Source organism: Vidua chalybeata, chromosome 24 (genome assembly GCF_026979565.1).
Source record: "Vidua chalybeata isolate OUT-0048 chromosome 24, bVidCha1 merged haplotype, whole genome shotgun sequence".
Taxonomy (NCBI): Eukaryota; Metazoa; Chordata; class Aves; order Passeriformes; family Viduidae; genus Vidua; species Vidua chalybeata.
Genome location: NC_071553.1, coordinates 4,242,782 through 4,268,318, shown reverse-complemented (window position 1 = coordinate 4,268,318; position 25,537 = coordinate 4,242,782). Strand labels below are relative to the sequence as shown.

At 61.4% G+C, this 25,537-nt stretch overlaps 2 protein-coding genes and 1 long non-coding RNA gene across 5 annotated transcripts in view; 2 read left to right on the top strand and 1 right to left on the bottom strand.

The window, feature by feature from the left end:
- The window catches only part of SOX13 (SRY-box transcription factor 13), a 39,567-nt gene extending 30,406 nt beyond the window's left edge, over window positions 1-9,161 (top strand). For both annotated transcript variants that reach the window (XM_053963901.1, XM_053963900.1), the window contains exons 3-14: window positions 446-551; window positions 762-848; window positions 1,300-1,472; window positions 1,884-1,952; window positions 2,046-2,160; window positions 2,251-2,333; window positions 4,011-4,170; window positions 4,865-4,974; window positions 5,078-5,174; window positions 5,257-5,400; window positions 6,177-6,393; window positions 8,527-9,161. In XM_053963901.1, the coding sequence (XP_053819876.1) occupies window positions 446-551; window positions 762-848; window positions 1,300-1,472; window positions 1,884-1,952; window positions 2,046-2,160; window positions 2,251-2,333; window positions 4,011-4,170; window positions 4,865-4,974; window positions 5,078-5,174; window positions 5,257-5,400; window positions 6,177-6,393; window positions 8,527-8,800 (1,635 nt within the window). In that variant the 3' untranslated portion in view covers window positions 8,801-9,161. The remainder of the gene's footprint in view (window positions 1-445; window positions 552-761; window positions 849-1,299; window positions 1,473-1,883; window positions 1,953-2,045; window positions 2,161-2,250; window positions 2,334-4,010; window positions 4,171-4,864; window positions 4,975-5,077; window positions 5,175-5,256; window positions 5,401-6,176; window positions 6,394-8,526) is intronic.
- A 91-nt stretch (window positions 9,162-9,252) lies between these two features.
- LOC128799460 (uncharacterized) lies at window positions 9,253-10,623 on the top strand. Its single transcript, XR_008434729.1, has 3 exons — window positions 9,253-9,984; window positions 10,060-10,100; window positions 10,243-10,623. It is a non-coding gene; the product is annotated as an uncharacterized LOC128799460 (long non-coding RNA).
- An 880-nt stretch (window positions 10,624-11,503) lies between these two features.
- On the bottom strand, window positions 11,504-23,388 carry ETNK2 (ethanolamine kinase 2). 2 transcript variants are annotated; one of them, XM_053963903.1, is made up of 9 exons: window positions 23,035-23,235; window positions 18,489-18,748; window positions 17,743-17,880; window positions 16,002-16,144; window positions 15,812-15,895; window positions 14,055-14,224; window positions 13,495-13,644; window positions 13,327-13,400; window positions 11,504-12,856 (listed from the first exon to the last, which is right to left on the bottom strand). In XM_053963903.1, the coding sequence occupies exons 1-9, from the start codon at window positions 23,212-23,214 to the stop codon at window positions 12,784-12,786; spliced, it is 1,272 nt and encodes a 423-aa protein (XP_053819878.1). In that variant the 5' UTR covers window positions 23,215-23,235; the 3' UTR covers window positions 11,504-12,783. The 2 variants fall into 2 exon arrangements, with proteins under 2 accessions (XP_053819878.1, XP_053819877.1); XM_053963902.1 differs by lacking the exon at window positions 13,495-13,644 and having other exon boundaries at window positions 23,035-23,388.
- Between the last annotated feature and the right edge of the window lie 2,149 nt (window positions 23,389-25,537).

The window sequence follows — 25,537 nt, the reverse complement described above, 5'->3', positions numbered from 1 at the left end:
GATCTCCCAGGGTGTGAAGGGTTGGTTTCCCCAAGGATTGAGCCCCAAAAACCTAGAGAACCGGGAACAAGAGCTCAGCTTTGCCCACGGCAAACCTGGGGCTGCTCTGGGGTCATCCCTGGGCTTTGAGGGCTTCACCTTGGTTGTGGAGCCCCCAGCAACCCCCTCCAGGTGTTCCCCATCCCTTCAGCCTCCCTTTTTCCATTGTCCTGGGGTTTTCCCTCTCGCTGGCCGCTCCCTGCTCTGCCATCGCAGGGGAGGGGAGCTCAGGGGACAGTGGGGGCAGGCTGGAGAAATGGGAGAAAATCCCAGCATCTCCACGATGCTCTCTAGATGGGATTGTGCCTGGCAGAGCGTGCTCCAGCTCGCAGCATCCTCCCAGGCGGGGATGTCCCCCGTGCTGGGGGTGTCCCTGCTGGTGGCAGTGACATCCTGTGTCCCGCAGGAATCCCGCTCTCCCACCGGGGACGTTCCCGAGCCCCGGCGCTCCGCCTTCGAGCCGGCCGGCAGCGGCCAGGAGAAGCTGGACTTCAACAGGAACCTGAAGGAAGGTGGGAAACGTTCCCAAGGCACCTCTTGGATCCCTTCCCCTGCCCCTCAGGATTGTCCCAGAGCTTTGGGATGGACCAAGCTGTGCTGCAGAGCCTTGGGATGTGCTCACGTGGTTGTCCTCTCCTCCCTGTCCCTGTCCCTGTCCCTGTCCCTGTCCCTGTCCCTGTCCCCGTCCCTGTCCCTGTCCCTGTCCCTGTCCCTGTCCCCAGTGATGCCGACCATCGAGAAGCTGCTGGCCAGTGACTGGAAGGAGCGGCTGCTGGGCCGGAACCCGGCTGAATCCAAGGAAGTGAAAGGTGGGATCCACCTCCACCAACCTCCCTCCTGCCTCCCAGCTGGGGAGCACCAAAGCAGGAGGGGAAATGTCCACATTTCACAGGGATTTTACATCAAATTTAAAATTTGATTTTAATTGGTTTGTTTTTTTTTGGAGGTGAGCATCTCTGCTGCCTCTGACTGCATGGGTGGGGGCGGTTCAGCGTGTGGGGATCTTTCCATTCCTCCCAAATCTGACCTTCCCTGGTCACCCACTGTGTCACCCACATCACCCATGACACCACTGTGTCACCCATGGCCACCCAGTGGTGGCTGTAGGACTTCTCTGCCTCACATTTCCCACCCCAGCGTCGGAGGAAATGAGAATTGCGCTCCTTAAACAAAACCACCTCCGTCCCACCTCGTGCTGCTGACCCTCTCCCCGCTCCCCGCCCCGCTGACCCTCATCCAGTCGGGATTTTTCCCCCGCAGGAACCCAGGAGAGCCTGGCGGAGAAGGAGCTGCAGCTGCTGGTGATGATCAACCAGCTGTCCACGCTGCGGGACCAGCTGCTGACGGCGCACTCGGAGCAGAAGAACATGGCCACCATGCTCTTCGAGAAGCAGCAGCAGCAGATGGAGCTGGCACGGCAGCAGCAGGAGCAGGTGGGGACCGTCACCCCACCGGGGATCCCTTTGGGATGGCGGGACCACGAGCGGCTTTGGGCTCCCGTTTTGTGTTCCCGTCCCAAAGCCCTCGGAGCTGGGAGGACCAAGGGTGGATGGAGATGGGGATTGAGCTCCTTAAGGTGAACAAACCACCCCAGGTGCCTCCTGCCTGTGCTCACCTGCTCCTTGAACAGCGGGTTTTCCTGTCCCAAGGGCAGGGGTGACACCGCTGTCACACCTGGGGTGTGACACGCAGCCCTTGCGTCCCTCGAGGTGGCTCAGGGGCAGCTCAGCCCCTCCTCCTGCCCTTCCCACGACCCTGGGGACCCCCTGCCGCCGGGTTCTGCCAGGCTGGAGGCCAGCCCAGCGCTGTCCTCGATGTCACCAACGCCGCTGTCCCCTCCCCAGATCGCCAAGCAGCAGCAGCAGCTCATCCAGCAGCAGCACAAGATCAACCTCCTCCAGCAGCAGATCCAGGTAAAGGCAGGGGACACCTCCCCGTGTCCTGCTGTGCCCTCCCGGGGGTGGCACTGCCATGCAGCGTTGATCTGGTGTCCCTGTCCCCTCCAGCAGGTCAACATGCCCTACGTGATGATCCCCGCCTTCACCCCCGGCCACCAGCCCCTCCCGGTCACCCCCGAGTCCCAGCTGGCACTGCCCATCCAGCCCATCCCCTGCAAACCGGGTGAGTCGGGGCTGTGCCAGCCCTGCGGGGTGGCCTCGTCCCCCAGCCGTGTCCCTGCTGTCCCCAAACGCCGTCCCTCTGCTCCCGCAGTGGATTACCCGGTGCAGCTCCTGCACAGCCCCCCTCCCCCCACGCTGAAGAGACCCGCGGGCCCGGGACACCTCCAGATACAGGTACAGCCCCAAAAATCCTGGTACAGCCCCAAAAAAACCCCAAAATCCTGGTACAGCCCCAAAAAACCCCCAAAATCCTGGTACAGCCCCAAAAAAACCCGAAGAACCCTGGTACAGCCCCAAAAAACCCAAAGATCCCTGGTACAGCCCCAAAAACCCCCAAAATCCTGGTACAACCCCAAAAAAACCCAAAAACCCTGGTACAGCCCCAAAAAACCCAAAGATCCCTGGTACAGCCCCAAAAACCCCCAAAATCCTGGTACAGCCCCAAAAACCCCCAAAATCCTGGTACAACCCCAAAAAACCCCAAAAAACCCTGGTACAGCCCCAAAAAAACCCAAAGATCCCTGGTACAGCCCCAAAAACCCCCAAAATCCTGGTACAACCCCAAAAAACCCCAAAAACCCTGGTACAGCCCCAAAAAACCCAAAGAACCCTGGTACAGCCCCAAAAACCCTGGTACAGCCCCAAAAACCCCCAAAATCCTGGTACAGCCCCAAAAAACCTGAAGAACCCTGGTACAACCCCAAAAACCCTGGTACAGCCCCAAAAAACCCAAAAAACCCTGGTACAGCCCCAAAAATATCCTTCAACCTCTAGTACAACCCTAAAACCTCCTTCAAATCCTGGTACAGCCCCAAAAAAACTTTTTAACCCTTGGTATGGCCCCCCCCCAATCCCTGGCACAGCCCCAAAACCCCCTTCAAGCCCTGGCACAACTCCCAAAACCCTGGTATAGCCCCAAAAATGTCCTTCAACCCCTGGCACAGCCCCCAAACCCTGTTACAGCCCCAAAAACCCCAAAGAAACCTTTTACAACCCCAAAAACCCTGGTACAGCCCCAAAACCGCCAAAAAAAACCTGGTACAGCCCCAAAAATATCCTTCAGTCCCTGGTACAACCCCAAAAACCCTCCAACCCCTGGTACAGCCCCCAAAATCCCCTTCAGTCCCTGGCACAGCCCCCAAACCCTGGTACAGCCCCAAAAAACCCAAAGAAACCTGTTATAACCCCAAAACCCCTGGTACAGCCCCAAAAACCACAAAGAAACCGGTTACAACCCCAAAACCCTTGGTACAGCCCCAAAAATGTCCTTCAGTCCCTGGTACAACCCCAGAAACCCCTCCAACCCCTGGTACAGCCCCAAAAACCCCAAAGAAACCTGTTACAACCCCAAAAACCCTGGTACAACCCCAAAACCGCCAAAAAAACCCTGGTACAGCCCCAAAAATCCCTTTCAGTCCCTGGTACAGCCCCAAAACCCCTGGTACAGCCCCAAAACCACCAAAAAAACCCTGGTACAGCCCCAAAAATCCCCTTCAGTCCCTGGTACAGCCCCAAAAATGCCCTTCAGCCCCTGGCACAGCCCCAAAAATCCCCTTCAGCCCCTGGCACAGCCCCCAAAATCCCCTTCAGTCCCTGGTACAACCCCAAAAATGCCCTTCAGCCCCTGGCACAGCCCCCAACCCCTGGTACAGCCCCAAAAACCCCAAAGAAACCTGTTACAACCCCAAAACCCCTGGTACAGCCCCAAAAATCCCCTTCAGTCCCTGGTACAGCCCCAAAAATGCCCTTCAGCGCCTGGCACAGCCCCCAAATCCCCTCCACACCCCGGTCTGGGGCTCTGGGCACAGCTCCTCAGCCCTCATCCCTCCTCCTCCTCCTCCTCCTCCTCAGGAGACCTCGCAGCCGCTGAACCTGACGGCCAAACCCAAAGGTTCCGAGCTCCCCAGTGCCTCCAGTTCGCCCAGTTTGAAGCTGAGCGGGTGCCAGTCCCTCACGCCGAGCCACGGGGCCAGCAGGGAGCTGCAGAGCAGCCCGTCCAGCCTCCCTCTGGGTGGGCTCCCTTTGGGTTTTTGGGGACGCAGGTGACATCCCTGCTGCTCCCAGGCGGGACCTGGGTGGTCACCCTGGGCCGTGCCACCCCTCGGGGCACAGCAGGGATGGTCAGGGATGTGGGGGGTCAGTGGGGTGACCGCTGGCACTGATGGGTGCCAGTAAGGGTCGGTGCTGTGAGTGGTCAGCAGAGTGACCACTGGCACTGATGGGTGCCAGTAAGGGTCAGTGCTGTGAGTGGTCAGTGGGGTGGCCACTGGCACTGATGGGTGCCCATGGGGGTGGGCACTATGAGTGGTCAGTGGGGTGACCACTGGCACTGATGGGTGCCAGTTAGGGTCAGTGCTGTGAGTGGTCAGCAGTGGTCAGCGGGGTGGCCACTGGCACTGATGGATGCCCATGGGGTGGATGCTGTGAGTGGTCAGCGGAGTGACCGCTGGCACTGATGGGTGCCAGTAAGGGTCAGTGCTGTGAGTGGTCAGCGGAGTGACCGCTGGCACTGATGAGAACCCATGGGGGTGGGTACCCTGGGGGGTCAGCGGGGTGACAAATGGCAGTGATGGGTGCCCACGGGGGTGGCTACTCTGGGGGGTCAGCGGGGTGACCAATGGCAGTGATGGGTGCCCATGGGGGTGGCTACTCTGGGGGGTCAGCGGGGTGGCCGCTGGCACTGACGGGTGCCCGTGTCCTGCCAGGATTCCTGGGAGAGGGCGATGCCATCACCAAAGCCATCCACGACGCGCGGCAGCTGCTGCACGGCCACGGCGCCGCCATGGAGGGCTCACTGAGCAGCCCCTACCGCAAGGTGAGGGTCACTCTGTGCGGTCACCGTCCCCTCTGCCACCCCAGGGTCACCAGCCGCGGCTGTCCCGGGCTGGGGGCTGGCTCCTGACCCCGCTGTCCTGCAGGAGCCCGTCGGGATCGACTCCTCCCCGGTGAAGGAGCGGATGGAGGAGACCCCCGGCCACCGGCTGGATGAGGCTCTGCTGAGCTGCGAGATGGACGGTGAGGACGGCCGGGAATGTCGTGGTGACCCCGGGGTGGCCCTGTCCTCCGGCTCCTGCCCTCATCCCGCGTGTCCCCGCAGGCTCCCGGCACTTCCCGGAGTCCAGGAACAACAACCACATCAAGCGGCCCATGAACGCCTTCATGGTGTGGGCCAAGGACGAGCGCAGGAAGATCCTGCAGGCATTCCCGGACATGCACAACTCCAGCATCAGCAAGATCCTGGGTGAGATCCCGGGGCAGGATCCCCTCTGCAACCCCTGGAGAGATGGGAACGAGATCTTGGGACAGGGGATCCACACTGCATTCACTGGAGGGATGGGAATGAGATCTTGGGAGAGGGGATCCACACTGCATTCACTGGAGGGATGGGAATGAGATCTTGGGAGAGGGGATCCACTCTGCATTCCCTGGAGAGATGGGAATGAGATCCTGGGAGAGGGGATCCACTCGGCATCTCCTGCAGGGTTTGGAACAAGATCCTGGGACAGGAGATCCACTCTGCATCCCCTGGAGGGATGGGAATGAGATCCAGCAACAGGGAATCCACACTGCAACCCCTGGAGGGATGGGAATGAGATCTTGGGACAGGGGATCCAGTCTGCATCCTCTGGAGGGATGGGAATGAGATCCAGGGACAGGATCCACTCTGCAACACCTGGAGAGATGGGAATGAGATCTGGGGATGGAAGATCCACTCTGAATAGCCACAGAGGGATCTCCCTGACCTGGGGACGGTCAGGGAATGAGGAGATGAACCCCTGGAAATGCCCAGGGGAATTCAGGGAAGCTATTCCCGACATTCCAGCTGAACCAGCTGCGCCGCGCGGCTCCCACCAGCACCGCCATAAACCCCGGCGCCATTCCCCACCAGCAATACCGCTAATTAAACACCATTAATTAACCAACCGACAGCACCAGCAAACCTCGGGGCGGGCTCATCCCCGCTCCCCTCGCTCGGGCGGGGGTGTGAGGACGCTCTGCTCCTTCCCCGCTCTGCAGGATCCCGCTGGAAATCCATGTCCAACCAGGAGAAGCAGCCCTACTACGAGGAGCAGGCGCGGCTGAGCCGGCAGCACCTGGAGAAGTACCCGGACTACAAATACAAACCGCGGCCCAAGCGCACCTGCATCGTGGAGGGCAAGCGGCTGCGCGTGGGAGAGTACAAGGCGCTGATGAGGAACCGGCGCCAGGACGCCCGGCAGGGATTCCTGATCGGGTAATTGATAAGGGGTTGATAACGGGGATTGATAACGGGGATTGATAAAGGGGATTGATAAAGGGGTTGTTAAGGAACTGGCGCCAGGACGCCAGGCAGGGATTCCTGATCGGGTAATTGATAAGGGGTTGATAACGGGGATTGATAAAGGGGATTGATAAAGGGGATCGATAAAGGGATTAATGAGGGGAATTGATAAGGGGGATTGATAAAGGGGTTCTTAAGGAACCGGAGCCAGGATGCCAGGCAGGGATTCCTGATAGGGTAATTGATAAGGGGTTGATAACGGGGATTGATAAGGGGATCGATAAAGGGACTAATGAGGGGAATTGATAATGGGATTGATAAGGGGACTTATGAGGGGAATTGACAAAGGGGGATTGATAAGGGATTAATGAGGGAAATTGATAAGAGGGTTGATAAGGGGAATTGATAAAGGGGATTGATAAAGGGGATTGATCAGGGGGATTGATGAGGGAAATTGATAAAGGGGTTGATAAGGGGGTTGATAAGGAGGATTGATGAGGGGGTGGATAAAGGGGTTGATAAGGGGGATTGATAAAAGGGATTGATGAGGGACATTGATAAGGAGAATTGATAAGGGGGTTGATAAAGGGGATTGATAAAGGGGTTGTTAAGGAACCAGCGCCAGGGCGCCAGGCAGGCATTCCTGATAGGGTAATTGATAAGGGGTTGATAACGGGGATTGATAAGGGGATTGATGAGGGGAATTCATAAAGGGGATCAATAAAGGGATTAATTAGGGGAATTGATAAAGGGGTTGATAAGGGGGTTGATAAAGGGAGATTGATACAGGGATTGATAAGGGGGTTGATAAAGGGATTGATCAGGGGGATTGATGAGGGGAATTGATAAGGGGATTAATAACGAGGATTTATAAGGGGATTGATAAAAGGGATTGATAAAGGGATTAATGAGGGGAATTGACAAAGGGGGATTTATAAGGTATTAATGAGGGATTGATAAAGGGATTGATAAGGGGGATTGATAAAGGGGATTGATAAAGGGATTAATGAGGGAAATTGATAAAGGGGTTGATAAGGAGGATTGATGAGGGAGTTGATAAGGGCGATTGATAAAGGGATTGATGAGGGACATTGATAAGGAGAATTGATAAGGGGTTGATAAAGGGGTTGATAAGGGGGATTGATAATGGAGGAGTTGATAAAGGGGATTGTTAAGGGGGGATGGATAAAGGGGTTGATAAGGAGATTGATAAAGGGGATTGATAGAGGGATTAATGAGGGGAATTGATAAAGGGGATTTATAAGGGGCATTGATGAGGGGGATTGATAATGGTGATTGATTAAAGGGTTGATAAGGGGGATTGATAAAAAGGATTGATGAGAGGCATTGATGAGGGGAATTGATAAACGGCATTGACAAGGGGATTGATAAAGGGGGATTGATAAAGGTAATTGATAAGAGGGAATTGATGAGGGGGAATTGATGAGGGGAATTGATAAGGGGGAATTGATAAGTTGCCTGTGCGTGTCACCCCCACGGACTCAGAGGGGTGGTGTTGGAGTGGGGCTCACCTGGTGACATGGGTGGGTGCCCAGCTGGTGACATGGGTGGGTGCCCAGCTGGTGACATGGGTGTCCACCCGGTGACATAGGTGGGGACTCACCGGGTGCCCATGGGGTTTGTGCCCACGTGGCTGTATTGGAGCAAGTGCTCACCTGGCACCAGTGGGGAGGGTGCTCACCTGGTGACGTGGCGTTTGTGCCCACCTGGTGCCCATGGGGTTGGTGCCCACCTGATGTTTACGGGATTGGTGCCCACCTGATGTCAATGGGGCAGGTTCTCACCTGGTGCCCATGGGGTTGGTACCCCCCTGATGTCAATGGGGCAGGTTCTCACCTGGTGCCCATGGGGTTGGTGCCCACCTGATGTTTACAGGATTGGTGCCCACCTGATGTCAGTGGGGCAGGTTCTCACCTGGTGCCCATGGGGCTGGTACCCCCCTGCTGCCCATGGGGTGCGTGCCCACCTCGTTCCCATGGGCTTGGTGCCCACCTGTCCCGCACAGAACGCCCCCCTTGGGGCGGCCGAGGGAAGCCCCGTGAGCCCTGGCTGCCCCTCTGAGTGCCCGGCCCCCGTGTCCCCCAGGCCGCAGGGCAGCCAGGTGCCCCCCAGCTCCTCGGACGTGCTGTACCCGCGGCCGGTGGGCGTGCAGCTGCCCCCGCCCCTCCTGGAGCATTACCTGCCCCGCGGCGCGGACCCCGCCATGCCCGTCATCGTCAACACCCGCAGCCTCAAGGACGGGGACGCCGGGGACGACGGGCACTCGGTGCCCGAGGGGGACGTGTACCGCTACAGCGAGGACGAGGACTCGGAGGGCGAGGACAAGAGCGACGGCGAGCTGGTGGTGCTGACGGACTGAGGGGGCGCGGGGGGACAGCGGAGGGGGTGGCAGGGCTGGCTGCCACCACCGGCAGGGCGCGGCTTGTCCAGGTGGGATGGCACTCGGCCACAGGAGAGCTGCCCACCTGCAGAGGGGTCCCGCGAGGGTGGGCACCTGGGGTTTTGGGTGGCAAGGACTGGCTTGGCCTTGCTTCGGTGGCACGTGGAGCCGAGGCCAGCGAGCCCGGAGATTTGGTGACAATGTGGCTGCCGCGCTGTCACCCCTGAGGGGACCTGAGGCTCTTGGGCTGCAGGGAACCTCCAGAGCATCTCCAGCCCTGCAGCACCTGAGGGTCCTGGAGAGCCTCACCTGCTGCGCTGCTGGGCACAGGGTGGGGACATGGAGGGGGGACAAGGCACGGGGACACGGCATGGGGACACGGCATGGGGACACAGGATGGGGACACAGGATGGGGACACGGCATGGGGACACGGGACAGGGACACGCTTGTCCCTCCTCTATCCTGGTGTGACCTCCCCGCCGCGCTTCCCGCTCGCTCTTTGGCGCCTGCCAGCGAATTCCCACCGAGCCAATTTTAGCTCCAGGCTGGCCCTGGCTCCGGCCAAGGGCTCCTCGGGGCCCTTTGTGCTGCCGGCAGCTCTGGCCCACTTTGGGAATAAAGCGGGGGCTGTTCCTGCCCTGCCCGCCCCCGCTCCGGGGGGACATGCCCGGCTGTGCCCGGGCACCTGTCCCTGCAGCCCGGGCTGCACCTGAGCCCTGCAGGGTGAGAGGGAGGGAGAAGAAACGGCTTTAGGGGAAAAGGAATTCTGAGAAAAAATGACCTTGGTGTGGTCAGAGCCTGCTCCAGGGGCTGGGGTGTGGTGTGGCCGGGCATGGGGCGTGTCCAGGGGACAGTTCAAGGCGTCCAGGTGTGTGTGCAGTGTCCAGGTGTGTTTGTGCCATGTCCAGGTGTGTGTGCAGTGTCCAGGTGTGTTTGTGCCATGTCCAGGTGAGTGGCAGTGCCCAGGTGTGATTGTGCCATGTCCAGGTGTGTGGCAGTGCCCAGGCGAGTGTTCATTGCCCAGGTGTTCATGTGCAGTGTCCAGGTGTGTGTGCAGTGCCCAGGTGTGTGTGTGCAGTGTCCCTCAGTGTGGCAGTGCCCAGGTGTGAGTGCCATGCCCAGGTATGCATGTGCAGTGCCCGGGTGTGTGTGCAGTGCCCAGGTGTGTGTGGCAATGCCCAGGTGTGTGCCATGCCCAGGTGTGTGTGCAGTGCCCGGGTGTGTGTGCAGTGTCCAGATGTGTGGCAATGCCCAGATGTGCATGTGCAGTGCCCAGGTGTGTGTGCCATGCCCAGCTGTGTGCCATGCCAGGTGTGTGTCGTGCCCAGGTGTGTGCAGTGCACAGGTGTGTGTGTGCCATGCCCAGGTGTGTGCCATGCTAGGTGAGTGTGCAGTGCCCAGGTGTGTGTGCAGTGCCCAGGTGTGTGGCAATGCCCAGGTGTGTGCCATGCCCAGGTGTGTGCCATGCCCAGGTGTGTACCATGCCCAGGTGTGTGGCAATGCCCAGGTGTGTGCCATGCCCAGGTGTGTGTCATGCCCAGGTGTGTGTGCAGTGCCCAGGTGTGTGCCATGCCCAGGTGTGTGCCATGTCCCCCTGTGCCCAGCCGCTCTCTCCCTGGCCGTGTCCCCGCTGTCCCTCTGTGCGCGGGGCTCCGGCACCTCCCTGTGGCAGAGCCGGGAACGGCCCCGAGCCTGGGACACCGCGGGGACGGGGACAGCGCTGGGGACACCGCGGGGATTGTCACCGTGCTGGGGACACCGCGGGGACGGGGACACCGCGGGGATTGTCACCGTGCTGGGGACACCGCGGGGACGGGGACACCGCGGGGATTGTCACCGTGCTGGGGACACCGCGGGGATGGGGACAGCGCTGGGGACACCGCGGGGATTGTCACCGTGCTGGGGACACCGCGGGAGCCGCAGACATCTGGGCTCGAGGCTGCACAAAGCGGGCACCAGCCCCTGTCCCCTTGTCCCTCTGTCCCCTTGTCCCCAAGCCGGGCTGGGGATCTGAATCTCAGCAGCAGCAGCAGCACCCCAGTGCTGGGGACACGGCCGTGGGGACACGGCCGTGGGGACATCCCTTATCCCAGGGGACATCCCGCCAGCCCCTCCCTGCTCCCCTGCCCTCTGTCAGTGCTTTATTTATTCCCAAATAAATAAATCCTGGGGATGGAAGGGGTTCCCCGGGGTAGGACAGGGGTCCCTGGGGATGGACAGGGGTCCCAGGGAAGGACAGGGGTCCCTGGGGAGGGGTCCCAGCTCCAGGGCTGGGCCGGGCTGTGCTGCAGAGGAACTGGAAGCAGATGTGTCCCCTCCCCACAGCTGCAGCTTTTCCTCTCTTCCATTTATTTTTTCCTTTTTTTCCTTTTTTTTTTCTTTGTTGTTGTTGTTTTGTTTTTTAAAGATTGTAAATATAGATAGAGCTTTATTTTGTTAATACGACCACGAGTAACTTAACCTGTATATTTCACATCCCTGTTTACAGTCGTTCCTCCCCCTGGCCCTTGGCACAATAAAAGTGACTTTTTGGAGCAGAGAGCGGGGCCTGGGCTTCGCCAGGGTGGGGACGAGGGTTGGATGGGGACATCTCGGGGTACAGAAGGGACAGGAGCACCCCCAGAGCCCGGGGGTGCTGCCCCTGCTCCGGCACCAGCCCCCCCAGATCCACCAGCCCCAAATTCCAGCTACCAGCAGCTTTTATTTCCCACAAAACAACCACGGGTGTGCCCAGAGGAGGGACAGTCACTGTGTCCCCGCAGCCAGGGTGGCACAGGAGGTCCCTGTGCCCAGAGGAGGGACAGTCACCGTGTCCCCACAGCCCAGGAGGGGACATGGGGCTCTGGGGGACATCCCTGAGCCCAGAGGAGGGACAGTCACCTTGTCCCCACAGCTGAGGTGGCACAGGGCTCTGGGGAAGGTCCCTGTGCCCAGAGGAGGGACAGTCACCTTGTCCCCACAGCTGAGGTGGCACAGGGCTCTGGGGAAGGTCCCTGTGCCCAGAGGAGGGACAGTCACCGTGTCCCCACAGCCAGCGTGGCACAGGAGGTCCCTGTGACCAGAGGAGGGACAGTCACCGTGTCCCCGCAGCCCGGGTGGCACAGGAGGTCCCTGTGACCAGAGGAGGGACAGTCACCGTGTCCCCGCAGCCCGGGTGGCACAGGTGGGGGTGACGCTGTGCCCAGTCCTGGAGCGGGGCAGCTCCGTGCCACCTCCTGCCAGGGGTGGGGACACGACCAAGGGAGGAGGACAGGGGTGGGGACAGGCAGGACAGACGCCCCTGGATGTCCCCTGGGGGCAGAGCTGGGGAGCTGCTCCGGGGGGGGGAAGCCACCAAGCCAAGGGGACAGTGGGGACAGGCAGGGGCAGCTGTGGGGACACACAGAGCTGGGCACAGCACGGGGTGGGGCGGGCACCCCGTGCCCACCAGCAGCACCCCACTGTGGCTCATGGCTGGCCCTGTCCCTTTGCCCGCAGCTGCCACCCCTCAGGGACAAGGGTGCCGTGCCTGGGGCCAGCAGGGACGGCGCTGCCTTGGGGGTGGCACCCCGGTGGCACCCAGCAGGGCAGGAGGGGACAGTGGGGCAGCCAAAGTGACCGGGCAGCTCTGGGGGCTCTGAGTGGCCGGGGTGACCCCGTGTCCCCCTCGGGGACAGCGCAGGGGCGGTGCCAGGCCCGGCAGCAGCAGCGGTGCCAGCGGGGCACGGACGTGCCGGGCACCGGGGCCGAGCGGGGCTCGGCCTTAAGGCGGTGGTGAGGCTTCCTGGCGTGGGCTGGGGCCTCGCCGGGGCCCTGGTCCTCTCCAGCATCTCATGGTCCAGTCTTGGGGGTGGCCAGGCTCTCCTGGGAGCGGTGGTGGCCGGGGCAGAGCTCCTCTTGTCCCCCTTGGCACCGGCAGGACTGGGCAGGGGGCCAGGGGGGCGCGAGGACACGGCCAGGACAGAAGAGCTCGGGGTGGCCCCTACTTGGGGACCTGCAGGGCTGTGACCACCGGCTTCATCTTGAAGTATTGTTTAAACCTTAACTTTGCATATCTGCAAAGAGAGAGAGAGAGAGAGAGAGAGAGGAGGGACGGCTCTGAGCCGCTCGTGCGCCCAGGGACTGCTGGGATCCTCCCTGGGATCCTCTCCAGGGACAGCTGGGAGCCTCCCCGGGGATCACCGGGATCCTCCCTGGGATCCTCTCCAGGGACAGCTGGGATCCTCCCTGGGGACTGCCAGGATCTTCCCCGGGATCCTCCCCAGGATCCTCTCCAGGGACCACCAGGATCATCCCCAGGATCCTCCCCAGGATCATCCCCGGGATCCTCTCCAGGATCATCCCCAGGATCCTCTCCAGGATCCTCCCTGGGATCCTCCCCGGGATCCTCTCCAGGGACCACCAGGATCATCCCCGGGATCCTCTCCAGGATCATCCCCGGGATCCTCTCCAGGGACCACCAGGATCCTCCCTGGGATCCTCCCGCTGCACTCACTTCCCACTGGAGCAGCCCACGTGGACTCACCGTAAGAAATTAAAGTCTATGGTGGAATATTTATCCTGGATCAGGCCCCAGCAGGCCCAGAGGAAATGGGAGGCCTGCAAGGGGCAGAAGGAGGATCAGGGAACGGCCACGGGGACAGAAACCCCTGTGCCCCACGTCCCAGGGCTGTGACAAGGACAGGACACGCACCGGGGCTGGCCCACGGCGGGATTTTTGTGCCCTCCAGAGGCTGCTCCCGGCTGGAGCGAGGGATGGCAGCAGGGGGATGCTGAACAGGGGGTGCCACCCCCTGTGCTGCCCTCCCGGCAGCTCCAGCCGGGAAAACTGAGAATCTTCCACCTGAAATTTCCACAAGATCGGCTGGGGCCGCCTCTGGCAGTCAGCAAAGAGGATTTCCTCACTCCAGCCATGCCTGACCCCTCTGAAGGGCTGCCCAAGGCCGCCCTGCCGGGCACAGCTGTCCCCAAAACACCCCTGTGACCTTGCCCGGGGGCTCGGCGCCCCTGAGGCGCTGCCAGGCGCCGTGGCACAGCCTGTCCCCGATGTCCCCAAGCCCCCAGGCTGGCACCGTGGCACAGCCTGTCCCCGATGTCCCCAAGCCCCCAGGCTGGCACCTGCAGCCCCGTGCTGGCCAGCTCAGCTGGGAGCCCAAGAGCAGAGGAAAACTCCCTCCTGCTCTGGGTTGTGTTTCCAGCCCTGGAGCGAGGCCGGCTCCTTCCTCCTCCTCCTCCTCCTCCTCCTCCACTCACCAAGGAGAACTTGTTCACTTGCACGTAGAGCGTCTCCAGCTCCTCCTGGGACACCTGGCTGTCACCTGGGTGGCCCTGGGTGAGCTCCTTGTAGGCCTGCAGGTAGGAGTGCAGCCACTGCAGCTGCGTCTCCTTGCTGGGGTAGAGGCCATAATCCACCTCCTTCACACCTGGGGGGACATGGGGACACGGGGGACACGGGGGGGGGGACAGGGAGGGGTTGGCTTCTCCACGGCAAAGTGAGGAGAGCACAACCCCAGGCGGGCACAAACCCAGGATCAGCTGCTGGCCCCCCGCCAGCCTCGGGGTGAGGAGCCAGGGATGGCACCCCAGGGGCATCCGGGTGCCCAAGAGCAGCGCAGACCCCGCTCCGACCACGGACAGCCCCAATTCCTGCTGTAGGATTTGGGGTGCGGCTCCCTCCTCCATCCCCAGGGATGGGGAGACCCCATTTCCCATCATGGGATTGGGGATTCAACTCCCTCCTCCATCCTCAGGGATCAGCAAACCCCAGGACAGCCCCATTTCCCACCCCGGGACTGGGGATAAAAATCCCTCCTTCCATCCCCAGTAATAGGGAAACCTCATTTCCCAGTATGGCACTGGGGACAACTCCCTCCTCCACCCCACGGATGAAGAGACCCCATTTCCCACCCTGAGTTTGGGATAAAACTCCCTCCTCCATCCCAGTAATAGGAACGCCCATTTCCCAGTATGGGACTGGGGATAACTCCCTCTTCCATCCCAGTAATAGGGAAAACCCATTTCCCAGTATGGCACTGGGAATAAAACTCCCTTTTCCATCCCAGTAACAGAGACACCCCATTTCCCAGTATGGCACTTGGGATCACTCTCTCCTCCATCCCAGTAACAGAGACACCCCATTTCCCACCATGGCACTGGGGACAACTCCCTCCTCCATCCCAGGGATGAAGAGACCCCATTTCCCACCATGGGAGTGGGAACAGAAAAAAAAAAAAAATAGAAAAACTCCCTCCTCCACTGTCAGCAACAGACACACCCCATTTCCCAGTGTGGCACTGGGGATAACTCCCTGCAGGTAATAGGAAGACCCCATTTCCCACCATTGGACTGGGATAAAACTCCCTTTTCCATCCCAGTAATAGGAACACCCCATTTCCCAGTGTGGGACTGGGGATCACTCCCTGCAGGTAATAGGAACACCCCATTTCCCACCATTGGACTGGGATAAAACTCCCTTTTCTATCCCAGTAACAGGAGCACCCCATTTCCCAGTATGGCACTGGGGACAACTCCCTGCTCCATCCCAGTAATAGGGACACCCCATTTCCCAGTGTGGGACTGGGGATCACTCCCTGCAGGTAATAGGAACACCCCATTTCCCACCACTGGACTGGGATAAAACTCCCTTTTCCATCCCAGTAATAGGGACACCCCATTTCCCAGTGTGGGACTGGGGACAACTCCCTCCTCCATCCCAGTAATAGGAACACCCAATTTCCCAGTGTGGCACTGGGAATAAAACTCCCTTTTCCATCCCAGTAATAGGAACACCCCATTTCCCAGTATGGCACTGGGGATCACTCCCTGCAGGTAATAGGAACACCCCATTTCCCACCACTGGACTGGGATAAAACTCCCTTTTCCATCCCAGTAACAGAGACACCCCATTTCCCAGTGTGGCACTGGGGACAACTCCCTGCTCCAGCCCAGGGACGGGGACACCCCAGGCGGGGATGGGGGGACCTTTGTGGGGAGCGCAGCTGATCCCCAACCTGCGAACTCGTTGAAGTGGTTCCCGATGTCGAAGGCCTGGTAGTTGTACCCCGTGTACTCGTAGTCGATGAAGCGCACGCGCTCTGCGGGGACAAAACCGGCGGCTCTCAGGGGTGGGCACAGAGGTGACACCCCCCCCCCCACCCCACCCCCGGGGGGTGGCCGAGGGACACCCCCGGGCGCACAGACCTCGCGTCCTGTCGTAGATGATGTTCTTGCACAGGAGGTCGTTGTGGCACAGCACCACGGGGGACCCCAGCTGCGACAGCGTCTCCTTCATCCAGGCCAGCTCCTGCTCCAGCGCCTCGGGGCTGGGCACGTCCTGCGGGAGGCTGGCCGGGGGTGGGGGGGGGGACAAAAGGGACAGGGTGGCATCGCTGCTGCTCTCGGGGAGCCTCCCTGGGGCGCGGGGATGGCGCTCGCCCGGCTTCTAGTGCTGCCTTGGGGCTCAGGGGCAGAATTTCCCCGACTTCCAGCGCTTCCCTTGGGGCTCAGGGACAGAACTCGCCTGGTTTCCAGGATTTCCCCAACTTCCAGCCCTTCCCTGGGAGCTCAGGGGCAGAATTTCCCCAATTTCCAGCGTTTCCCTGGGGCTCAGGGCTAGAATTTCCCCAACTTCCAGTGTTTCCCTGGGAGCTCAGGGGCAGAATTTCCCCCATTTCCAGAATTTCCCCTGCTTCCAGAGCTTCCCTGGGGCCACAGGAGCAGAGTTGTGCTTCCCTGACTTCCAGCACTTCCTTGGGAGCTCAGGGGCAGAATTTCCCCAAATTCCAGAATTTCCCCACCTTCCAGCCCTTCCCTGGGAGCTCAGGGGCAGAATTTCAGCTTCCAGTGCTTCCCTGGGGCCACAGGAGCAGAATTGTGCTTCCCGGACTTCCAGTGGTTCCACGGGAGCTCAGGGGCAGAATTTCCCCAAATTCCAGCATTTCGCTGGGGCTCAGGGGCAGAATTGAGTTCCCCTGACTTCCAGAGTTTCTCTGAGGGCTCAGGAGCAGAATTCCCCCAATTTCCAGTGTTTCCCCGGCTCCCAACGCTTCCCCTGGGGCTCAGGGGCAGAATTTCCCCTCTTGCCTTACAAACCCCATTAATGCCACAAAGCGGGGGCTAACGAGGCTGTTTTTTGGGGAGGGGACGGGGTTTGGTACCCAGGCAGACACCACGCCTCAGCCTCAGCGCGTCCCTTGCCCCCAAAACCCCCACGCCCACCCCCCAAATCCACCCAGCGCTGGCTCGCCGAGCACCCGGCGAAAGCCCCCGGGGCGCGGGGATGTTTTGGACTCTGGCAGCCTCGCGGCAAGCTCAGGAGCGCGGCTTCCAAGAAGAGAGCTCGTTAATGATTGCCTAATTGGCCGCGCTGAAGGCGCAGGGTGGGTAAAGTCTGCCCGTGGCCCGGCGGGCGCTGAGAAAAGCCCGGCTGGCTCCTGCCGCGGGTTAATCATTGCCCTGCCCGGGGTTCGTTCACCTCCTGCGCCTCTTGGGGCTGCCCCAGCCCTCCCCAGACACCCCAAAGCTCACCTGCCGTGCCAAACCAGCCGCCCCAAAAAGCGGGATGGGCTGGCTGGAAGTGGGAATTGAGCGGTTTAATTTCTAGACTTCATTGTCAGCTCAGCAGGGCTTGAGCTCGGGCTTATTCTAGGCTTAAATTCCCGGGAGGAGGAGGAGGAGGAGGATTGTTCCAGCAGTGGGAGGCTATGGCTCCAGCTGGATGCTGCATAGATACATCCCAAAGCTCCAAAAAAAAAGCTGAAATCCTCCCCAAACTGGCAGCAGGAAGGGGCTGGAGCTGCTCCAGGGGCTCTGAGAGGGATCCAGCCCCAAAGCCAGCCCCAGATCCCCGCAGAGGCTTTACCTGGGAACCTCGGCCCCGGAGCTGGGTGGGCAGGGGGTGCCCGAGGCAGAGCCTGGCTCTGTGGGATCCCTCTGCCTTTACCTGGGGTCGGATACCTTTGGGCTGAGCTCCGTCTTCACCAGGCTGAGGTATTTGTGCAGCTTCTGCCACAGGATGGGCCTGGGGAGGCTCCCGTTGGCGTGGATGGCGTGGACTCGGGCCATCTCCCGGGCCACCAGCCTGGCATGGAGCACAGGAGAAGGGTGAGGGGTGATCCCAAATCCTCAACCCCCCCCCTTCCCTTAAAAATCCCCAAAAGAGGTTTGGGGGGTCTTCAGGGGGATTCCCTGAAAATCGTGCTTAAAACACAGGGTTAGCACAGCTGAGCCCTCATTCCATGGCAGGGATCAGCCTCTGAAGCATTTCAGAATTTTCAGGGCAAATTCAGCCTTAAACTCTGCTTCCCAAGGAATTCCAGCTTCCCAGGAAACCTTAATTCCAGATTCCCGGGAAACTTTAATTACAGCTTCCCAGAAAATTTTAATTCCATCTCCCCAGGAAACTTTAATTCCAGCTTCTCAGGAAACCTTAATTCCAGCTTCCCAAGAAACCTCTCTTCACCAAAACCTGATAAAAATTAGAAATGTGGTCATTTTGACAACTCTGCCTGCAATTTTACCCATTTATCCCCTGACCCCCATTTATCCCAGGACTGGGCACACCAATTACCCCCACCCATGGCAATCAGGAGAGAGCTGGAAACACAGAACAAACCCCCAGAAAAATTGGGGATTTTCTCAAGCTGCTTTTCCTTGAAAAATGGGGTGGACACAGAGGGTCCCACACACCTGAAGATGTGGGGATCCCTCACGTGGTCGGGACCCAGCGCAATTCCCGGCAGGAATTGGTAGCAGAGCCCGTTCTGGAAGGCGCAGTAGAGGTCGGGGGCGCAGCCGTGGGCTCGGAGCACCTGGAAATTCCTCAGCTCCGTCTCCCTGTCCACCAGCAGCTCGGTTTTCCTGCCGTACACCCGCACCAGCAGCGCGTCCGCCATGCCCTCGTCCGTGTAGCAGGCCACCAGCTTGTTGGTGATGCCATCAGTGAAGAGCTGGCGTGGGGACAAACACGGCGGGGGTGACACCTGGGTAAGGCTGGGAACAGGGGAACCCCCTGCGCTCGTCCCACCGCTGGAAAAAACCTCGTGGAGATGGCAAAAATGAGGAAAAAGAGCGAGGCAGCACAGCCAGGAAAGCTCCTGGGGGAGTGACACGGGTTTGGAAGGATGAGGCTCAGGGCTCTGCAGGTAGAAGGGGTGGTTTGGGTGGAAATCTTGTTATTTTTCACCTGGGGGCTCAGGAACAGCTCAGGAACACCTCTGCAGGCAGAGGTGGTGGTTTGGGTGGAAATCCTGCTAATTTCACTTGGAACAGCTCGGGGATAGCTCAGGCCAGATGTGCCACCAGCACGCTTGGCACGGGAGCAGCCCCGGGAATGTCTCGCCGGGGGTGGGGGGGGAAAATCAGCGTCAATTGGCACGAAATTCAAAATAATAATAAATAAATAAACCACCCAACGAGGCTGAAAACAAGGCCGGAGCAAACACCACCCCCCATCCCCTCCTCCGACCCTCCCCGCGGGCCGGGGCGCTGATAGGCGGGGACGTCGCTGCTGGGGACATCTCAGTGTCACCGCTCTGACGGCTCCTCGCAGATGGAAAGGGAGTTTTGTTCTCCCGGCGCTCCGCCTTGGCCGCCTGCCCGCGCACATGCCGGGGCTGCTACCGGGCTCCTCGCCCCATCCCGCCGGGATTTGGGCACCTCCGGGGCACCCGAGGGGGTTTGGGGCTCTGTCACCCCACAGGAAACCCCTGTCCCGTTGTCCCCGTGCCAGCCCCGGGGTGCTGTGGCTCCCCCTGGGCAGGATTCCCTCATCCCACCGGGATTTTGGGCACTTCCAGGGCACTGAGGGGGTTTGGGGCTTTGTCACCCCACAAGAAACCTCTGTCCCATTGTCCCCGTGCCAGCCCCGGGGTGCTGTGGCTTCCCATGGGAATGATTCCTTAATCCCACCGGGATTTTGGGCACTTCCAGGGCACTGAGGGGGTTTGGGGACATGCCACCCCACAGGAAACCCCTGTCCCATTGTCCCCACACCGTGGGATGTTCAGCTCCAAGCTGGGCACTCCGTGGCTCCCATGGAAATGATTCCCTCATCCCACTGGGATTTTGGGCACTTCCAGAGCACTGAGCAGATTCAAGGATCTGTCACCCCACAAGAAACCCCTGCCCCATTGTCCCCCAGAGTGCCAGCTCCAAACTGGGCACTCTGGGGTGCTGTGGCTCCCCATGGGAACGATTCCTTCACCGCTGTGGGATCGGGGAGCCGGAGCAGGAGGGGGGAGAGGGCTCCTGCTCCGGCAGCCGTGGCGCTCAGGGATGGGACGGATAATTTTAGACATCCCACTCAGCAACCCACGCTCCCCTATAGGGTTCCTATATATAGGGCTCCCCGAGCAGCCTCCCAGGAGAGACTCCAGGCTCTGGAATGAGACCCTCCAAGCCAGGCAGGGTTGACACCCCCATTCCACAGCTGGATTTGGGGCGAGCAGGGCGAGGCCGCTGCCCCATCCTCAGGGGTGCTGCCCCTCAGCTGCGGCCAAACCTTCTCAAGCTGCTTTTCCCCGAGCTGATAATCTGGGTTTCACCACGGGGCTCAGCTCTTTCCCCCTCTTGTCCTGCCAGGCCCCAGAGGCTGGGACTGCAGGCAGCAGAGGTGTCACACCCCGTCCATGCAGGTGCCACCGTGAACCACACGTGGGTCGGCCGCAGGTGAGCGGCTCCACATCGAGTGAGATCCTCGTGTGCTGCTTTGCTTCGCTGCCCCACAGCCCGGGCAGCCTTTCCCAGCAGGTTTAATGGGATTACTGAGCCTTATCCCCCCGGAATTCCAGGCCGCCGGCTCTGGAGACGCACACGTGGCTCCTCGGTGACCTGCAGGGACTCGCTGGGTTTGGGGGTGCTTGGGGGATGCCCGGCACTGTTCCCTGTGGATCCAGGCTGCAGCCACCCTGCTGCCACCCCAAATCCTTCCCTCCTGCAGCCGGTGACAGCAGGGACAGAGGGCAGGAGTGGCACCCCCTGAACTTCGCAGGGATTAAACGCAAAGCGAGACCTGTGCCAAAGCGCTGGGGTGCAGCAGCAAAATCCAGCTCCTGGTGCTTCACCTGCCGGGACAATCCCTCAGAATTCCCAAAACACCACCGTGCTGGCTGCCTCAGCTCCCCCAGCCCACCAGCAGGGCAACTTGCTGCCAAATCTGGGCTAAAAACATCCAACCCTGCATGGCAACCTCACACGGCTTCGGCTCCGCAGTGCTGCCGCTGTTGGGATGGACGGAGGGATGGATGGATGGATGATGGATGGAGGGATGGATGGATGGATGATGGATGGAGGGATGGATGGAAGATGGATGGAGGGATGGATGGATGGATGGATGGATGGATGGATGGATGGATGGAGGGATGGATGGAAGATGGATGGATGGATGGATGGATGGATGGATGGATGGATGGATGGGATGGATGGATGGATGGATGGATGGATGGATGGGATGGATGGAGGGATGGATGGAAGATGGATGGATGGATGGATGGATGATGAATGGATGATGGATGGATGGATGGATGATGGATGGATGGATGGATGGATGGATGATGGATGGATGGATGGATGGATGGATGGATGGATGGATGGATGGATGGAGGGATGGATGGAAGATGGATGGATGATGGATGAAGGGATGGATGGATGGATGGAGGAGTTTGTGCTTCCCTGGGAGCATGGGGGGCTGACTCAGACGCGTGGACATTCCTCGGGGATGAGGAGCAGGAGCCCTGGGAAGCGGGCGGGCAGCCCGAGCTCCCAGATCCTTCTTGCCATGTTCCTGAGCTCCGGGAGATTTTCCCGAGCTGCCAGCACAGCCTGGTACAGCCCCCGCGAGGTGCTGGGAACGGGGCAGCGCTCCAGGGCACCGGGCAGGGGAATGGGATCGCTAATGGGAACCAGCTGAGGCCCCTGCCCCGCTCCATCCCATCCCGGGCTGCTCCTGCGAGGGGAAACGCGGGAGGAGGGAAAGCAGCCGAGGGAAACGCAACGGGAGGCTTTTCCCTCAACTCCTGAGCGGGTTTTTTTCCCTCTTTTTTTCCCCCTTTTTTTAAAATTAAAAACACACGCCCGCACACCCGAGCTGCTGTGGAACACTGACCCCTGCGGAGCCTGGATACTGCAGAGCCGGGGTCCCTCCACAACCACCGAGCTCTGCGAGCAGAGCGAGACATTTCCTGCCCCTGCAAACTCCAACTCCCAGCTTCCTGCCCGCTGCCATCTGCCCTTTCAGATGGCTTTTCCTGCAGCTTCTTGTATTTAATTACACTCGGCTATTAATACATTTTTAATGACGGGAAGCGTGTGCCTTCGGAGGGGACACTCGCTCACGTGCAGACATTTAAGGGCACGCAGTCCCAGCCCCTCCACGCTCCGGTGCCCAGCGGCAGGGCACAGCCGAGGGCACCGGCGCCACCAGCCTGTGTCACCCCAGCCCTGGCCAGAGCGATTCCCACGCCAGCGCAGCTCTCCCAGCAAAGCCCCGGCAGCCCCGCACAGCCGAGCCCTGTCCCGTGCCAGGAGCCCGGGACTGCTGTCCGGCTCCCACCTGAACTGGGGCTCAGCCCACGCAGCCTGGGAAGTGTGGGAGCCAACAAATATCCCAAACAAGAGCGGCTCCCCCGGTGGGAGCGGCCGCTCCTGCGGGCACCGCCGCGCCTCGGCAGCCGGCCTGGGGACACGTTTGTACCCGCAGCCACCGCTCGGTGACCACCCCAGGGGTCCCTAAACCTCGTGGGGGGGGGACGACGGGGGTGTGCGATGGGGGTGTCACGCCTTTGCACAGCTGATGAACCCCTGGCGCGGAGGGGAGACCCAAGGGTGGGGGTACGGGGTGTCACATCCTCTGGGGCAGGTCCTACAGCCCCCCATGGTGAACCCCACAGCCCCCCTCGAACAGAGCCGGGATCCCCCGGGTTACACCCCACAGTCCCCCTAGGATGGACCCTATGGCCCCCAGGCTGAGCCCCACAACCTCCCTAGGAAGGACCCTATAGCCCCCAGGCTGAGCCCCACAGCTTCCTTAGGACGGACCCTATAGCCCCCCAAGGCAGAGCCCCTCAGCCCCCCTTGAGCTGACCCCACACCCCGCCGGGGTGAGCACCGCAGCCGCCTCAGGCAGACCCTAGAACCCCACAACCGCACCCAGCCGGGCTCCGCAGCCCCACCGGGCGATCCCCGCGGGAGAGCGGCCGCCGGTTCGCGGGGTGCCGGCGCAGGCTCTCCCCCGTACCTTGGTCTTCACCGTGGCCGGCTCCCAGGCGGGTCTCAGCCGCCGCACGATCCGCAGCGCCCCGGGCAGCACGTCCCCCTCGTCCACCGCAATGCCGAGGTGCGGCACGGCGGGGGTCCCGCCGCCGCCCCCCCGCCCCGGCCCCGGGCAGTCGGGGCAGCGGGCGGGCGCTGCGGCCATGGCCAGCTCCGCGCTGCCGGAGCCGCGGCCCATGTGCCGGGGGCTGCGCGGGGCCGGCGGCCGCGGGGAGGAGCCGCCGCCGTTGGGAAGCCATGAGTCACCGGCCCGCCTCCCGCCCGCCTCCCCGGCAGCGGCGGCAGCGCCCGCACCGGCACCGGGGGCAGGGACCCGCATCCTACCGGCACCGGGGGCAGGGACCCGCATCCTACCGGCACCGGGGGCAGGGACACGCATCCTACCGGCACCGGCACCGGGGGCAGGGACCCGCATCCTACCGGCACCGGGGGCAGGGACACGCATCCTACCGGCACCGGGGGCAGGGACACGCATCCTACCGGCACCGGCACCGGGGGCAGGGACACGCATCCTACCGGCACCGGGAGTAGGGACACGCATCCTACCGGCACCGGGGGCAGGGACACGCATCCTACCGGCACCGGGATCCCGGACCAGGCAGCCGCATCCTACCGGCCCCGGTATCGCTGTCAGGGATCCGCACCCCCCGCACACCGAGAGCCGGGCGCCGCACCCGCACCCGATCCGCACCGGCATCAGCGGACCCGCACCGGGACCTGGGCAGCGGATCCACGCCTCGCCCGCACCGGCATCAACCGACCGGCATCCCACCCGCACCGGGGCCCGACCGGGACCGCATCCTGGGCAAGGGATCCGCACCGGGATGGGGCATCCCAGCCACGGCATCCTGGGCAGCGGAGCCCCGCCCGGCCGGCACCGGAACCAGGACCAAGACCCCGTTGTGCCGCAGCTGCTCTCGGTGCCTCCCCCACCCATTGCCGGAGCCTCTCAGCCACCCCCGGCAGCCGCCCCGCACCGAGATCCCCCCTCCGCACCCGCTGCCTCCCCCATCCATTCCTGGAACCCCAAAGGATCCGCGCCGGGACCGGCACCCCAGTGCCCACCCATCCACCAGCTGAACCCCTCCGCCATCCCGGGGGGCTCCGCGCAGCCCCCGCTCCCTCCTTCGGGGTTACAAAGGATGAGGAGCCACGCACGGGATGCGCTCCAGCCCCCAGAGATCCAGGCGGGACGGATCCCCTCGGGATAACCTCTCCCATCGCACCCTCCGCGCACTGACTTCCGTAGGGATTCACAGCTGGGCTGGGAAGAGGTTTTGAGGGTGAAGACAGAGCGGGATTTTCCCGCTGGCAGAGCCCCCGCAGCCCCCGGACGCGGCTTCATTATCAGAGGAAATAACAGCGTCACATGGCCGGCGGCGGAGAGTGCCCCCTCCAAAGCTCCCAGCTGGCCGGGCCTCAAATCAGCCCGAGGGACCGTGGAGACCTGGGGAAAAATCATTTAAGGAAACGGAGCGGGGGGACAAAAACCCCGCCGGGCAGTTTCCCGTGTTTCTAAAAATAGCGCCAGCCCTGGCAGTGTTAATAGGTTGGGCATAATTGCTGCCGCGCTTTGCTGGGCTGAGCGCGGCCTAATTGCTCGGCCGGAACGATCTAATCCTGGCTAGCGGAGCCCCGCGGGCAGGGCCGCCGCATCCAGCGGGAAATTGCCCCCGGAGCAGGCGATTAGAGGTGTTAATAGCCCGGCTTAAGGGGCCCGGCAGCGGCACCGCCGGCGGCTCGGGCGGGTTTTAACTCCCGCTGCTTGAAACGAGTGCGCGGAGCTGGAACAGAACCGGCTCCACCAAAACCATCCCGGTTTAGGTCAGGCTGGGCCTTTTCCAGCTGAGGGATGTGGCAGAAGCTGCGGCGGGGGCTGAAGGCTCCTTTTGCACCCACTCGAGTCTTCTCCAGACTTGGCCTTGGCTGTGGAGAACAGGGCGGAGGAGGTTTGGGTATTTCCAAGTGGGATTTCCCTCCTGTAGGAAGGGGAGACTCTCGCCGAGCATCTCCGCGCATCCTGACCTGAGCAGATTCCCTCTTTTCTGGTGGTCCCATCCCTCCCTGCCGCTGCTTCCCGCCTCCCGGGCTTTCCTGTGCTGCTGAGCTGCTCAGGAAACGCTGGATGAGAGCAGATATTCGTCCCTTCCCTCCACCCCCCGGCCCCAAAGAGCCACTGCCACCAGCCCGGCGTTGGAGGTGACAGAAAAAACCACATCCGACCCGCAGGAGCCGGAATTTCAGAATTTTCCCCTCCCCGGAGCCCCCGGGGTTGTGCATCCCAGCACGAAGAGGTTGAAACGTTCCACGGCTGCAGAGAAGCTCCCGGGAGGGACAAACATCCGCCCCAGGCACATCCTCTCCACTCTGGGGCTGCCGTGGGGCAGGGCCGGGATGAGGATCCGGGCTGGGAGCTTAGGGGGAGGTGCTGGAAGGGTCACACAGCAGCCACTGGCTCCCTTTCCCAA

What these genes read in the sequence shown, in the direction of transcription:
- ETNK2 (XM_053963902.1), bottom strand. Translation starts at nt 23,388, where the DNA reads ATGCGGGTCCCTGCCCCCGGTGCCGGTGCGGGCGCTGCCGCCGCTGCC. An exon ending in CCAAAGGTATCCGACCCCAG is followed by an intron (nt 16,145 to 17,742) that starts GTAAAGGCAGAG and finishes ACCCCCGGCCAG; the next exon opens with CCTCCCGCAGGACGTGCCCA. An exon ending in AAGTGAACAAGTTCTCCTTG is followed by an intron (nt 13,401 to 14,054) that starts GTGAGTGGAGGA and finishes TGCCCCTTGCAG; the next exon opens with GCCTCCCATTTCCTCTGGGC.